Source organism: Aulonocara sp. 'chitande type north' Nkhata Bay, linkage group LG7, assembly GCF_057382095.1.
Source record: "Aulonocara sp. 'chitande type north' Nkhata Bay isolate Kocher_YH1m ecotype deep benthic linkage group LG7, A_spYH_male_GT1.1, whole genome shotgun sequence".
Taxonomy (NCBI): domain Eukaryota; kingdom Metazoa; phylum Chordata; class Actinopteri; order Cichliformes; family Cichlidae; genus Aulonocara; species Aulonocara sp. 'chitande type north' Nkhata Bay.
In genome coordinates, this window is record NC_141350.1 from 33271867 (window position 1) to 33288996 (window position 17130).

The 17130-nt window shown below is 39.7% G+C and overlaps 1 protein-coding gene across 2 annotated transcripts in view; it reads right to left on the bottom strand.

Moving 5' to 3' along the window:
* Nucleotides 1–17130, bottom strand: part of rab27b (RAB27B, member RAS oncogene family) — an 87438-nt gene that overhangs the window by 9646 nt on the left and 60662 nt on the right. For both annotated transcript variants that reach the window (XM_086300102.1, XM_086300103.1), the window contains exon 2: nucleotides 3731–3902. In XM_086300102.1, the coding sequence (XP_086156228.1) occupies nucleotides 3731–3883 (153 nt within the window). In that variant the 5' untranslated portion in view covers nucleotides 3884–3902. The remainder of the gene's footprint in view (nucleotides 1–3730; nucleotides 3903–17130) is intronic.

The following is a 17130-nucleotide window of genomic DNA, read 5'->3' on the forward strand; positions in this document are numbered from 1 at the left end:
CCTTTGTTTAACAGCATAGTGTTGCTTTGCTGTCATAGCGACTAGCTTGCTCCAATAGATGCATTGAAATGAAAGAATGATGACCGCTTTGTTGTGTGTGTGTTTCTTTTAATTACATGGCTTAAATCCATCTAGACATAGTCAAGAACATGTAGTGCCAGATTCAGTTGTAGTTCTCATTCAACTTGTCACATGCTGACGCATGAGCAGCACATTTTAGCTCACTAGGTATCCCATTGGCACGATTTTACAACATGCCCTAACCCTAACCATTCAGAGGATGGATAAGAATGGCCAGACTGCTCCAAGTTCACTGGAAGACAACAGTAACTCAAATAATAACTAGTTACAAACAAAGTACACAGAAGAGCATCTCTGAGCACTCAATACAAGTCATATTTGCCTGGTGGGATGAATCTCAATTTCTGCTGTGACGTTTCATTTTTCATATCATCTCACACCAGACATACCCCTGTGTGGTAGCCATACCACACAAGGGTCAACCTTATGTCTTTGGGCTGAAAGATGTGCCATTATACTACCCCAAAGCCAAATTCCTCCTTACATCAACAGTTTCTAGTCTTCATTTGTTTGTTTAATTTAAGGCCTATGAAAGATGCGCTGAACCGTGGCTACTATGGTTACAAGTCAGATTTCTGAGATAATAATCGAGCACTAAAACAGTCGGTAATGTGAGTTTCATAATGACTAGTACCCTGCTAGTTTTGTAATGCATATTAGAGGCCAGAAGAATCAAAAAGATGTGGGTCATAATGAGCCGTTTCCTCTTGGTATGAGCACCGAAGCACAGTTTACCAGAAGTGTTCACTTAATTGTCTGTCTAGGAGTCACGAAACTTTCATTTACAAACTCTGGTTAAATGTCCCATGGGATGAACAAACTGATCTACATTCAGCTTTCAGACCTCATGAGAACTCTGAGGAAGTACAGCTGCGAACTAAAGCTGTGATCACACATTTGTCTGCTTCTGTGTAATAATCAGATAGAACGGTTTGAAAACAAGGTGTGACCTTTAAAAACACACACACACACACACACACACACACACACACACACACACACACAAGGTGATGAAACAATCAATCCTATGAGTCATCCGGAGAGGTGGGATTAAAGCAGCATTGTCTGTATTTCAGACCTGCAAAGGCAGCAGGGCACCAAAGTGACCAAACCAAGCTTCGCCCACTCTCTGATTCAGATAAGAGCATTCACAGTGAGATATTTGCACGTATTCATTTCGATGGTCAAGTATAGAAACTTTTATCAAGTCTCAGGTGAAGTTTAAAGTGGAACTCTACACAGAATCAAGTATGAAACTCTCAAAGATTATAAAAGGATTTTAATACAACAAATTTCTGGAATATAGCATGAGCGATTGGTCCTGCAGCATTAAAAGAGAAACAACAACAACAACAACACAGGAATTAAAAAAAAAAAAAAAAAAAGTCTTCTGCCTCTAGAGCAACAAGAAGCTCTGCAACCTGTCATTCATCATTTACCCAAAACAACATCTCCTTCACTGTCAGTCCAAACATGGCAATAAATTGCTTCTGTCTCATCAGCCATCTTTCAAGCCTAAAACAATTTTTAAAAGACTGTCAACTTGTCAAGACATGTCACCGTCATATTTCTTGGGGTCCATGAGTGTCAGCTCAGGAGAAAAGCATCTTATTTAGAACTGTCACCACGTTCTGTCACTATAACGTTACTGGTTCTGTCAGTGTGTGTGGTGTAAGGATCAACTTGTACGAAGTACTTTAAGCGCAGAAGTAAACTAGCTCTTAACATTAGCAGAAAGTGATCACAGAGGGCTTTTTTCTAACAACAGTTTTACAAGGCAGCTATTAAGTGGATTAAAATAATATAATTTTGCAAATTAGATTGGGGAATCAGGTGGTCCGGAAAATAAACGGATAGTCCGCAGACATGTTAGCAGCTCTCTGAGGCTGTAGTTGAACATAGTGATGATTTAAACTAAACACCAGCCTTAATGATTGCTAATGCTAATGATGCTAATGATTAACAGCTGTTTACAATGAACCTCCTCACTTAAGGGTTTAACTATACTAATTATGTGCTGATAAATAACAGTATTCAAACAAAAGTAAAACTTGCTGATCATACCGTGTTTGCAATATTACAATATGTTAATTGTGATATGTCTTATTAAGCAAATATTGCTATTCTTAGTGCCATATCTATGAAAGACCTTAAAGAAGATCTGTTACGCTTTGCATAATTTTCTGTTCAAACTAATCCTTTGCTATACAGCCTCAGAAGTTTTATTTTCTGTATGAAACAAACTGTTTAAGCCATTTTTCCCTAACTTTAAGCCAGCTTTTTTTCTTATTGGCTGCCAGAACAGGAAGTAGGTTGGGCATCTATGCTTACAACCAGAGAGTGTTCCAGTCACTGTTAAGGATCCTTAGACCCAGCCTATTCATTATGTCCTCTGTGGTGGACAAAAAACTGAAAGATACTTTTTTTCTGGGTTCGCATTATTTAGAAGTTTGCTCACGTTTAACTGCAGATCATTGGTTACCCACTGGTTTGAGAAGTCAAACTGTGAATCTGTTTTTAAGCTGTGCATTTTTGCATTCTTGTTGTTTTGAAGACCAGAGCAAGGACTATCTGACTGTGAAAAACCCTCACACCACAAACTCAAAGAAGGGCTGTTTGTCAATCACGAGGTAGGCCAATGCTAAAGCACACCAATTATAACCCCAGGTTTTCAGTCTAAATGATCATTATATTATGTTCAATAAGACCCGAAATCGATTGATCGATTAACACCATAAACTTAACACCATATACAACCAGACTTATTTGTTCAACCAGATGACTCATCTGGTGGTTATCAGAAGGAATGCAGGTTTTAAAGCACACTGGCTACATTTTTCATGTCTGCCTGAATGAACTTCTATTAGAAACCACGACTGCAACTTGGCACATGGTAGAGTAAAAAGAAAAAGAAAAAAAAACCTATATGATAACATAACCATCCCTACCCAATTAGCTCCTGAACCTTTGTCTGCTGACAGCTGATAATCTCTCATAGTGCCCTTTGTTATCTGGCAGCATATGTTTTATAGCTATCAGATGAGTGCATCACCCAAACACCCTGCCCAGCGCATCCTAGAAAGTCCCCAAGCCACCTGAGCCTCCAGCACTTGATCCAGCCCTCACATAACTATCAAAAAGGAAGCTTAGGTTTAAAAGTAAAGAGGACATGTCCCCAAACTTGGGCTCAATCTTTGGAAACTAACAAGCACAAGTAAGCCCCCACTCTGAGAGCTAAATGCTTTCTTTGGAAAGCCTTCATTTATAAATACCACAGCAATTATGTTAGACGCTAACTAGTTAACGACCATCTTTTCACGGGTAATTTATTCCGGGTCATTTATTCCCGGCTGAATCTGACCCAAGTTTGTTTTCCTTGCATAAGTTAAAATAACATGACTGTAGAGTGACTCAGCTCAGCAGCCACTGTGGGAGAAAAGCAGCAGAAAACCTGGGCTTGATCTGACCCGCTGTTTGTGCTTTGATAACTAAAAGCTCTGGACAAATCAAACTGTAACTATGGTAACCAAAGTGGCTGCTAACTTGAGATGAAGATGAATTAAATGTTGTGTAAAACTACACAATCAAAAAGAAACTTCTACAAGCTACACACATTTGTTCGTAGGAATAATAAAAGGTAAGAACTCACCACTCTCTTTTCCCTGAAGTCGATGCCGACTGTGGTGATGAACTTGGGGTTGAACTTGTTGTCTGTATATCTGTACAGGAACGTGGTCTTCCCCACGCCGGAGTCCCCCAGGGCAAGGAGCTTTATAAGGAAGTCATAATCCCCATCAGTCATAGTGATGACCGCAATAAACCTGCAGAAAACAGAGTCACACAATCACGCACAGACCCACACACCAAATCCCAAGGTTTCAGCTTCCATGGGTATTCAGTTTGCCTGTGATAAAAACCAAGCCAGAAAAAAGGAAATAAGCGAGAAACAAGGAAGCCAACAAATAAGCTGAGGAACAGAACAAGGAGATGGCAACACAACCACACACACACATGCAAACACCAACTGTCATGTTGAATTATGGTGGTGGGGATCATGGGACTGTCCAGACCAGAATATGGCTTTCTGGGAAAATAGTAACTGTGTGAGAACATAGCTAAGTGGGAAAATATTTAAGAAAAGAAGAAATGGTGTAAGAGTGCAAAAAAAGAAAAAGGAAAAAAAAAGGCAAGCACACACTTTATATATTTTACAGACTATTTTCATTTTATGCAATTTTAGCTAAAAAACAGTCAATGAGTTTGCTGTCAATTAAACGGGAGTTAAGCATGTCAAAACCAGTGGCACCACAATACAAACCCTTGTAAGAAACCTTTTGGCGTCGCATTTACATAATTTAGATAAGGATTTTGAAGATGCTGCTGACAGGCAGGAGGCAGATGACAAAGAAAAAATCATGGACATATAGTAAAGGACGACATGCAGAGAGTTGGTGTGACAGAGGATGCTGCTGCCATAGTGACATGGATGCAGATGGTCGAGTGTGGCAAACCCTAAAGGAACCAGGCAAAAGAAGACAATAACAACCATCTTTTAACATACAGGCTTAATTTTAAGGAGGGACATAATTAACCTTTTCTAAACCAAACCAGTCACAAAGACCAAGTAAAACAAAGTATTGTTCACTTACCCAAAATGGTAAGTGAACAAAACTCTATATTGGACAAGCTTTGACCAGTGTTGGCGTCATAAATAAATAAAAACACTACAATTGTTATTTTTTAATGAGTTTTTTAAAGAATTTAATGCACTATGCAATACTTATTTATCCCCTGGTGAAAGTAATTAGTCACACCATTCGTTATTTGGCTTTTTTATTACTTCATAACATTACCTCACATGCATCGTCACATGATTATCAGTAGACAATATAAACCTGAGTGCTTGAAAAGAAGGTGAAGAGACTTCTTTTTGGTTCATAAAGAGGTTTTCATCACCCCTCCAAAAGAGGCCTCTCCAGTTCTAAAAACCTGCAGAAGACACTACAGTGTTCAACTCTGTTGCAATTCAGCTCTTTTTATAACTTCACATTTCTTCGAGGCTGTCTGACCAACAACAGCACAGAGAGCCCACAGACTGACTGTACCTCATATTTGTCTCGTATTTTTTGCAGTGCCTCCATTAACAACAACAGTAAAAGTAGAAAAATGCAGAAACTGGAGTGGTTAGAAACAATTGCTGTGACGGTGCAGGCTCTGGCTGCTTGTTTGGGTTTGACAGACCAATTGCTTATTGAACCTTCACTGTCTATGCAGATGTTTCCAAATAGCCAATGTCATACTGGCAGCAGTGATTAGTTTGTCCTTTAGTTTGCACCCATCACACTTTTGTCTTTTAGTAACATAAAAATGAAAGTAATGTCAAAATCTACACTAATTAAATGCCTGGCCAATTCACCACTACATGGCTTCCTGGAGGATAATACTGTACTTTAGCCACAGCAGTCAAGCTTTTAGATCGGCTGTTGGCACGGTGACTGCTATTGTTACCTCACTTGAATCAAGGCTTCTGAAGCTTTAGCCATAACATGTTAAATGAGTTGCTTTCTGTGGATTTTGATGTTTTGTTTTTTTAAACCAATTGTTGTTGGTTTCAAATTATGTTCCCAGGACATTGATAAGGGCATCCCTCAAGGATTGATATCCGACCAACTACTTTGTACAGTGAACATAAATATTTATTTTCCAAGTGGACTGTAATGTTTTTTTTTTGTTTTGTTTTTATCTGCTCAAAAGCCACTTTGAAGCCCCACCATAAACCAGGAACTTCAATATTTCCAAAGTTCCAGTTTGGTCTGGTCATCCAGCATCATAAACACTTGTGAATTTAGCTTGCATAACAAAAATGTCCTACAAAAAACAAAAAAATAAATAAAAATTTAACAATCCTATACCAAAGGTCTTCATCTATTTCATATTATTACGACTACCTGTGAATACTGAACACTCTATAAATGTGTTTTTCATGTGAAATTCCTAATTGTGTAAATCATTCAGGTACATAGTGTATTGTAGTCTAGTGTCTGTCTGCCTCATGGCTAAATGTGGCATATTTAGAGAGAAGATCACAAGACTAAGATTTAGTCAGCTGAGAAGAAGCATGGGAAAAATTCTGCTTTATTATAGTGAGGGCAGTGATTTGCCAGGAGGTCAAATCTCCTCACAATAACCTCACTGTACCTCAGAGAGACAGTACAATGAGAATCAAGAGTAACATATTTATAACAGACTAAAGATGGTACACTGCCACTTAACCTGGATAGTGGATTTAATAAGCATCCACTTCCTTCTTTAACCTAATCACAGTTAGTGCTTCCCAAAAAGTTGATTCTGTTCATCTGGATTTAGCGTTTTCAGTGAGTATGGATCGAGGCAGTTAGCCATTTCCAGCCAGTTACAATAAAAAGGTGGGGGTGTAAATCTGTACAATATTTCTTTACATTTAACATTCATTCAAATGCATTTTATATTCCTTCTCATACAGTGGTGATGAGAGAAGTTCATTGATATGTCAATAGCTGAAAACTCAGCTATTGACACTTCTTAGGTCTGCCCCAGGACCACCTCCTGGTAGGACAAGACCAACGGCAGTGCCCAGGAAGGGGTCCTGGGTAGATCCCTGAACCACCCTAAACCTTCAAATCAATATAGAGGAATAGCAGCTCTCCTCCAACTCCCTCCTCACCTCATCTCCAAGACTCCACACATCCCTCAGAAGCAGCTCATTTTCACTGGCTGTGTCCACAATTTCTAACTGTCAGCCTGTATCCAGAACTTATGACTGAGGATGAGGGTAGGAACTTGACTCAGCTTTCTTTACTAAAACAGATCTGTATCTCACATCACTGGAGAAATCACACCAATCCATCTGTAAATCTCCCACTCCATTTGCTTTTTTATTATTGATGTAAATACAATTTACTTTTTGTTTTTGTATTTTCAGTTAGGTGAAACTAATTCGATGAAATTGCTCTGTTCACCAAAGAACAGAAATATATATACCAACAACAAGAGATACTGGTTTCCTACTGTTCACATTCTGGCACTGGAGAACATTCCATCTTCATAACAAGCAAAACCATAAACAAAAACAAAACAAAAAAGAAAATCACAAAGAATAGAAATGGCTATAAAGAGAGGAGAAATGGGAGCTTCTGCAAAGAGAAGAGATGACATGTGTTTGTATGAGGACACGTCGTCAGTGTTACTATCAAAAGGTCCATCAGGAAGTAGTGCTTTGCTCCTCCCCCTCTGTTATCGTTCATATCTTACTGATAACAGACTGCTTTCATTCTGACTCTGATGCACAAACACACGCAGCTGCATAAACTAAGAGCTCTTTAGTTTGTGGTTACGGGTATTCTTAAGACCACATTAACATATACTCTATGCTGAATATTTTAAGCTCCTAACATGAAGCACTGCTGCATACCGTTCCTAATGTAACAGCATACTTTTTGCATTTATAATTATCAGAAGACATCCTCCATGTTGTTTAAACGGTGAGAAATGAAACTTTATCAATCTGAAGCTAAAGAGTCTTGCTTCATAACTTTATCTTTACGACATGTGAGCTGCCTTTAGAGCACTGAGGAGGAACACATCAGAACACTGACTTCCTGTTCTGGAATAAACAGCCAGCATTTCTGACAATCTGATAAATGTATGAAGAAAAGTCACACTGACTGATTTTCTTTTCTAACTTTCTTTCCTGAATAACTCCAGCCAGGCAAACAAGTCAAAATCTGCAGAGCTAAATGTTTCCTTATCATCAGGGAACAAACTTTACCAGCATCCTGTGCCATGTGACTTATATGTTGATTTGGATGTATAAAAACAGCAAACCAAATGTTTTGAATATTTATTTTTCCAAATATTGAGAAATCTTGAGAATATTGAGTTTCTCATTAACTGTAGGAACATCGTGCATTTACTGAGCTTTAAAACATGCTTTTGAACAGGGGATTTTCTTAACCTTTAAAAAGACATTCAAGAAATTAGTTGTAGGTGGTTTCAGATACACTGCGTTCTGCACTGCCTCCATCACGGCAACGGTAACTTTTACCAAGTACACTATGTGCTAAACATAACCCGTGGATACCCTTGCATATAAGATTGCATATCACACCAGATTCACTTTGAAAGGCAACACCAATCACATAGACAATACTGAAGAGCATTCCCATAGAGATGGGCTCAGTAATCAAATCTTACATAGTAGTAATGATTAAATGCATTATTTATCCTCTTGGCTCCCCATCACTGTAATTAAGTATGTAATGGATTCACAATGTGGCCTAACAAAGTATCATATCCATCTATTGTCACAATGCTGCTTATACATTCAGGGGAATCTACACTTGTACAGTGAGACATAAATCCCTCTGGCAGACCCGGGGTGTAATTTTCACCATTCACTGCTGTGGTGCTCTTAACACTCGCTGACTTATTACACTGTACATTTAATGTGAAGGACAGAAAAAGAAGGTGGTGAAGTCTAGACTGTGCATAATACAACAGAATGTATTAAAACAACATTTGGAGGTGAGATTTCAAACCTGCCGACCTTAATAAGGTAGCATCACTGCATAAAAACATGTAAATCTCCCATAAACGACATAATGTAAGACAAAGGCTCTGCTTTGCTCTTTGGCCTACTTGCATAAAATCCTGTGTGTTCTTTTGATCAGATCTTGAGCCTGTAGCAGTATGTACATATTCAGTTTGGTGGAGTTAGCCTGAGTTTTCTGTGGAACAGCTCCAACATTACCATTTATAATCACTTATTAAGTTAAATGTATACCTCTTTATCCTTACAATGCATTGCAATGCCTTATAAGCATTCCCTGAGTCTTGTAAATTAAGATTACTTTACCCATCATGAGCCATAGAGGTTTCAGGTCACAGTAAAGCAAATTTCAGCTAAATTTTCACCGCAAATCTTTCTGACAATTCATTTCAGTACAAGTCAGAAAACAAGTATATTCTTAATTGCAGGCAGTGAGTCCTTTGGAGGTCCTGGATGAGATTACCAAATAGCTTATTGGAACCACACTTCACATCATTCCAGTGTTTCCAACACATAGGTGGATAGGCAGTCCAGATACACTGAGCATTTTATTTATTTATTTATTTATTTTTTAATCTGTCCTAGACAACATAATCTATTTACCACTGGAAAGTTATCTCACTCTTATTTTGAAAGTTGCCGCTAACCAACATGCTCCAGTCTTTCCTGTCTCAGGCTTCCCTTCACACATGCTAGTCAAGCTCTTGTTGTATGCAGTCTACGTCACTCAGCCTGGATTTGACAGACAAATCAACCCTGATCGATGTCACACAAACTGTAATGTTTTGGAGTTTACATGGCGGCGATTTAGGTCTTGTAGGCCTGTTTGATGATGGCAAAAATCATAGTCCGAGAGAGATAATCATTTAACATGATTACAGGCAGAATTTAGAAAAAGAAATTTACTGAACTCTTAAAAAGAAAAAAAAAAGATGAAACTCGTGTTTTAAATTATGGGGCATTTCCTTGAACTTTAATTAGAATTCATGAATAAAATAATTAAATATGTCCCACTAAATTAAGTTTTAGAGAGGGGCACAAACAAAATAAAGGGATCTATAATAATAATAATAATAATAATAATAAGGATAAATATATAATGGAATTTGGGAGGTAAGGGAACCCTTAATAATTATTTGTTTTGTGATTTCCAGAAAACTGGGCCCATTTTGTAGTGATTAACACATGTGCTGGTTCAATTCTAGCCGGGGACACAAATTCCTTTTGGGGGTGTGTCAGAAAGTGTAAAACTCTGCCAAATCAAACATGCGGTGCTTCCCACTGTGGTCACCCCTTGTGACAAGGGAGCAGCCGAAAGCAGAATTATCAAGGCCTGTGATCAGTTAAACTGTGCAACTCCAACATTCACTGCTTTCTGTGGATTTAGCCAAACTCAATAAGATAAGAAGAAGCTTTTAGCTTCTTTCCAGCCTTCATGCACGTTTAAAGCTAGGCTAAATGTTAGGATTCCTTCAGTGACTCTAATCAGCATCAACACCTCACAATTAAATTGACCTGTTGGCTTGATGCAACCTAACATTGACCACGAACTGGCCTTTGTTACTGCAAAATTATTTGCTACTTTTTACCCATGTAGCCAATTTACTACTGTGTCTGCCATCTGTCTCGTCTTGTTCGTAATTCCTGTTTAATAATTAAAACCATTACCATGATTATAAATTACCCGAACATGTTGATAAGATGTGAAAGAGGTAAAGAGGAGGAGATCCAATGCTATTTTTCCAAGAAAAAGTATGCTTATTAATCCAGGTTTAACAGATTCATATAGAAATGTAGACAGAAACATCAGCCTGTACTTTATGTCGAACACTAAAACTCATTATCTGCAGATGGGGGGGAAGAAAAAAAAAAGCGTTTCATCTTTGGGGTTCATTAGATCTTTATACATAATGCAACCTTGAGCCTAATTAATTTCAAATTAAATCAATAAATAATTCATTTCAGTTTAATACATTTTCAACCAAACCCAAGTTGGATTTCCAAATTAGATTTACTCTCTCAGGACCAGATGGCTCTGAGCAAAACATCCGATTTTTGTGTCGAGTTTAGAGCTACCTAGCAGCATGTGAGTGTTCACAGTTTACATGACGAGATGAAAAGCAGTGAAACAAAAACAAAGCAAAAAAAAAAAAAAAAATCATCAGTTAAAGGTTCTAGCAAAATGTATCACAATACATTTTTTAGATCCAACAACACTGGTTTTTACAGAGACACATCCCAACAAAAGGATGTGTAAAAATTTCCATTGTACTACTAAAAAGCAGCAGGACACTGATGACGGCCTATCCTGGGTTAATTATTTATCCACATTCACTGGGTTCATCTGTATCTCCTCGCTGCAGTTTAACCTTTACAACTAAACTTTAAGCATTAAAAATAGCAAGCCTCTGGAGAAGTATTTGTAGCTTATTAGCTATGTAAGGTTCATGTAACCTCGCCCTCTGATTAAATGCTTTGTAGAACAGACAGAGGCAGAAGTATAAATATCTCTTCCTCTTAGGAGCTCGGAAGGAAACACGTCTGGACTTCTTTAAGTTTCCTTGAAGACGTTTCACCTCTCATCCAAGAAGCTTCTTCAGTTCTAAGAGCAACTGGTGGAAAGCCCCAGATTATAAGACCCTAGGAGTGTCCCTAAGAGGGTCCTGGACCACTTATTGATCGTCAACCTAATCACACGAGCCAAGGTATGAAAACGGGTGTAGGTCACAATCAGCAATGGTTTCGGGTGAACTCATTGTGAACCCTACCCCCACCCTATTATGTGATTTACTGAGGTCAAAAGGCCCAGGATGTGAGTGGGCGTTAAGGCATCTGGGAAGGGATTATAGATGGCTGGCAATTGGTGTCATAGGCCACCACCTCTGTTTAAAGATGGTCGTTCACAGTGGACATAGATGGCTTCTTTCACTACTCTTTTGAACCATCTGTCCTCTCTGTCCAAAATGTGAACATTGGTGTCCTCGAAAGAGTGTCCTTTGTCCTTTAGATGCAGATAGACATCAGAGTCTTGTCCTGTCGAGGTGGCTCTCTGATAAACCTGCTACTGAAGAAGTTTGAGAGGCTTCTTCATCATATGCCTAATCATAAGCTGAGCTCAACATAGATTATAGTAAATACTAGTTGCCCAAATAAGCATTAACATGATCAGATAGGGAAAAAAAAGCCCTACAGAAAACACCCACTAGGATAGGCATTTTGAATTTTAATGTCAGACATTTAAATTTCACAATTTAAACTCCCAAATGGTAACATCATGTTTACCAGTTGCACAGGAGGTCAATCTAAATATGGAGTCAATCGAAATTTGTTATAGTAACTGAGCTAAAAAAAAAAAAAAAAAAAAAAAAAACTTGAAATATGACATCTTTATTCATTATGAGGTTGCCAGTTTTTAAATCTTTAATCTGTAATACCAAAGTAATACAGTGTTTGTTTCTTTAGAAACAATCGGGCAAATTTAGTCTTGTTTACTTTAATTGCATCTGTGCCCATTAGTAGCATTGTTATGTGCAATTTGTTCATTACATTAACCACTGAGAACAGCCATGAGCAACTACTGTATTAAAAAAATAAAAATCTATATATTTTATGTATTTTAATGTCCAGTTTGCATTAGAAACCATACTGACTGCATGGTGACCGCAGGAGAAAACTCATTTAGCTCGTTTAACGTAACTATTAAGTACACCCATAAAATGTTTCCTGCACCCTAAAAAATTATTCAGGGGCTTAGTAAATATCATTATAATTCTAAGTTAGATGACCTTGATTAAATCTTTGAAAATCACAAAAGTGTTATCTTGAGTTGAAAATACTGAAAAGAATGCTTAAATTTTCAACACCAGTTTTTGAGTTGAACTGAGCTCTTTTGTTCAAGTTTATTTAAAAGAAAAAAATCTGTATTTGAAACACAGGGTGCATTATTTAAATCTACTCAATATATCTCATAGAAAGTACTCATAATAACTGAGACACTGGTATTCATACTTATCATTGTCTTTAACTTTAATTATTAATGGTTCAAAAATCAATATAATTTTGTCCCCCAATACTAACTTAAAACTTTGAGTAAGACTAATGACCTTTGGCATGTACCGCACGCGAGGAGCATGGCCTCATGGGAGATTTTCTGCACGTTGAACGAGACAGACACACATCCACTGCAGACTTGGTAACGTTTTCAGGTAAGTGACCAATTCTTACATTAGCTGTCTTTATCCACACCGTTCTTTTATAACATGTTCTGAAGAAAGCGTTTGTCATGGTGGCTCACTTTTCGCAGCGTGTTTGTGCACGTTAATTTAAGTTTTCAACCCGTCTTCCAGTCAAGGCGGCGGGAAACCGCACCCTTTTATCCTTTTACGTTCTGAGTCGCTATCTGCGTTCCGGGTAATTTGACCGGAATGTCCCGGTACCAGCGACCTGACCGTTTAATTGGGGGCATTTTAGGAACCACGTGAAAGCAGGTGTGCTCAGACATTTCTAGAAAATGGCCCTGTTGAGTCGCGGTGCGGGAGCTGCGGTAGTCACGCGGCCTGACTCACTCTGTCAGGTTGTTCAGGAGGAGATGAACAGACGTCATCAATGGCTTTGGTAACTAAGAAGACCTGCCCGCGGAACAGTTCATAGCAGCAACCATGCTGCTTAGCTTTCTTGTTCTATGTGGGGTCTTTCAGAGCATATAAGACGCTGCTTTCAGCTTTGTCCCGAACAGGGCCAGTTTTTGAGAGAACGCTGAGAGGACCGCCCGGGTCAGCAGATTACCTCATCCAGGGCCGGTCCAAAGTACTATGGGGCCTTAAGTAAATTTAGACTGGGGGCCCTACTTCCTTTCAGATCCCAGAAAATAATGAAAAAAAAAAAGCTTTGGTCCTTTTGGTCAAGCCAAAAGTACCATCATTTCCAGTATAGTTAGTATATAGTTAGTATAGTATAGTTCCAGAAACACTCAGTTTATTTAAATCCAGGTTGAAGACTCACCTATTCTCTGCTGCATTTGAATAAAGCACCAAATCCACACTTTTAAGCTTAAATTTCAAAACTTACATTTAACTACTGACTTTATCTACTGTTGTGATTTTATGTTTTGATTTTATATACTGTTTTGTTTGTTAGTTAGTTTGTTTGCTTGCTTTAATCAATTTTAAATCATGCTTTTTATTTGTTTTTGTTTCTCTGTAAAGCACTTTGAATCACCTTGTTGTTGAATTGTGCTATACAAATAAATTTGCCTTGCCTTGCCTAGTTACTCCCAATTTACATAAATAAATGTTTATTTCAATCCAAGCTAAACTTTCTTATAAGAGATTGGTGTTATGGCAGATTACTCAGTGACATGTTTTGTAATGATAAAGTTTTGATTTGTATTTTTTCAGCACCATCTTCACCACCAGGAAAAAAATCTGCATCAACTACAAAGTAAAGCAGGTAATTTTACTCAGAGGACTTGATGTGTTAAATTTTGGAAGGATATGATATTGTTTTATACAAGCTGAGTAGTGGATGGTGATGCCACCTAAATATTTATACTGGTTTTGTGGTGGGTTATTTTAGTCATACAAATGCCAAATCTAAATTTTGAGAATTTTTCAGTTCGGTAAATATATTGATGAGTTCATGGCCTGTCATCCAGTGTCACCATGAGTATAGGCGCAGCCCTTTAAGTGGGTATTCCCCTTGTGCGCGCAGCACTGAAGTATTTTAGTCCACGCCCACCTGCTGTGTGGGCCTCACCCTGGTCTAGTATAAGTTACGGTGAGACCAGGAAATCGGCTCTACCGTTTTTCTTCAGCCAGCCAGAAGATGTCCAGCGAGACCATCCGTCTGTGTCCATCCTGCCAGACTGGCTACATCATGTCGTATGACCGACATGCCGTCTGCGTGGGCTGCCTCGGTCCTCACCATGCGGACCTTGCCCTCACCATGCGGACCTTGCCCTCACACCTTAATCCTATTGCTGCTCCTGTTAGCTCCTCCCGCCAGAGGAAAAGCAGCGGAGGTCAGCCTTTTTCAAGGCTGATGCTGAGGAGGCGTTCCCACTAAGAGAGGCACTCGCTGGAAGAAGCCATCGAGTTTTTCGATGGTGGGCCGGAATTGGATGATTCCACCCACCGTGAGGAAAACGGCAGTGGTGGCAGCTCCACTGCCTCCCAGCTGGGCAGCCTGGTGACAGAAGGGTGGATGAGCCGACGCTCATCCACCCCTGGCCTTCACATGTCGGCAAGGACACCGCTCCCAGTTGTTGGTGCGCTGCTCCTGGATCTGCCTGGCATCATCCAGGAGGCAGCTGGTGAGAAGGAACTTCCCGTCCCTCAGCCTGCTCCACCCCCATCTGATGATCGTGGCTCAAGAGTTGGGAGTTCGCCTTGTAATCGGAAGGTTGCCGGTTCGAGCCCCGGCTTGGACAGTCTCGGTCGTTGTGTCCTTGGGCAAGACACTTCACCCGTTGCCTACTGGTGGTGGTCAGAGGGCCCGGTGGCGCCAGTGTCCGGCAGCCTCGCCTCTGTCAGTGTGCCCCAGGGTGGCTGTGGCTACAATGTAGCTTGCCATCACCAGTGTGTGAATGTGTGTGTGAATGGGTGGATGACTGGATATGTAAAGCGCTTTGGGGTCCTTAGGGACTAGTAAAGCGCTATATAAATACAGGCCACGATCTGGCGGGAAGGTATGGCTCCACTCACTCTCGTTGCCCAGATCCCATCTGGCCTCAGTTCCCAGGGATGATGACCAACCTCTCTGAGGCAGCAGCAGAGCCAGCGAAGATTAGAGCGCCGGTCTCTACCTAGGGCTTCACAGAGGGCTTCACAGACCGGAGTTTTCCGCCTGTTCCCCCTCTGGAGCCGAGCCTCGCTTCAGTTTTCGGCACCAAAATGACCAAGGTCGTTGGACAGCGACCGGCCCATCCCGCCAAACTTGACCAGCTGATAGCAAGGTTCACTGATCGCGCACATCAATGCACTGTTCAGTCAGCTGCATTGACTAACAACACTGATTTGCTAGCGTTTGTCATCTCCAGGAAGGTGGAGGAAGCAGAGCTGCCAGAGGAGCTGAAAGGCTTTCTCTGTAAAGCCGCTGACACGATTCTGAATATGTGCGCCACTTCAGCGGTGTGTTCCTCTCGCATCGCTGCCTGGCAGACGATGGTTCAGAGGGCAACCTGGCTCCGCCTCTTCCCTCTAAGATTATACAATCTCACAGGGAAATAGTGCAAGCAATTCATAACATAAAATTTAGAAGCTTAGTGGAAGATAATACTTTATGTTGAGGGTTTAGTCTGCATACTGAACAACTCCACTTATATGGATTTATGTCTGGATGTGTAAATTAATCTTTTGCATGTTAGAAAATAAGGTCCAGGTTGCAAAAAATGGTAGATTTTTATTTTTTTATTTATTTTTTTTTGATTGAATCAGAATTTTGGCCTTCAGATTTTTTGTCCTCTCCCATCCAGGTCAGTGCAGCGTTTCATAGGATCACGACCCTGAACCTTGAACCAAAGTTCATGTCATCGTTGGACTTGTATTCATCCAAACTCCTGTCCTTGTTTCAAGCCAAGAAAGGTGCTGCTGGACAACGCCACAGGGCACAGTTAAACCTTCTGCTTCAGGTAAGGAAGATTGCATTTTCTAACCACAAAAACGTTCCAACACAGCATTGAAGAGGCCCTTCCACTAAAAACGGCTTTTCTTAGGTTTCTGTTCAATATTTTAGCTCCACAGGTGTTCTTACCTTGATGGTGGGTGTGAAAACAGGTCAACAACAGAAAAAAAATAGTTATGTTTAAGCTAGAAATGGTAAGTCATGTTTTAAATGTGCAAATTTTGCCTCAGTTGAGACTTCCTGTTTTACAGAGTGGAAATTCCATCGAGAAAAAACGAGAAGTCATCATCAGATGTTTCATTGACCATCTGGGAGAGGATCCAAGTGCCTTAATCAAAACCTTTGAGGTTGGTGCAATAAATCTGTTTTAGGAATATTAGTACCGTATTTCCCGGACTACAAAGCGCACCTGAATATTAGCCGCACAAGCTAAAATCAGGGGAAAATCCTGTTTTGTACATACATTAGCCGCACCTGACCAAAAGCCGCAGGTGTTTCAATGTTGACTTATCATATGTAAGAGAATATGCACAAAGGGAATTGTCAGGAAAGAGATGGCTGTTTGGAGACACACCCCTTTTATTAATATCTTGAAAAACAAGTTATGGGTACATATTTGCATAACTTTTTAGGTATATGTACAAGTAGCGGTAATTACAAGTAGGACACATGTACTGTGCTTCATAAATGAGTAACAAATGTAGTACATAACAATAACCTGCAGCACACCAGAAAAATAGATTCAGACTACCTTTTAGGCTCAGGTGCAGCGACACGGCTTTAACAAGAAGAAAAGTCAGTCATTCACCACCATCTTTCTCTTCTTCCTGCGCACTGAAACC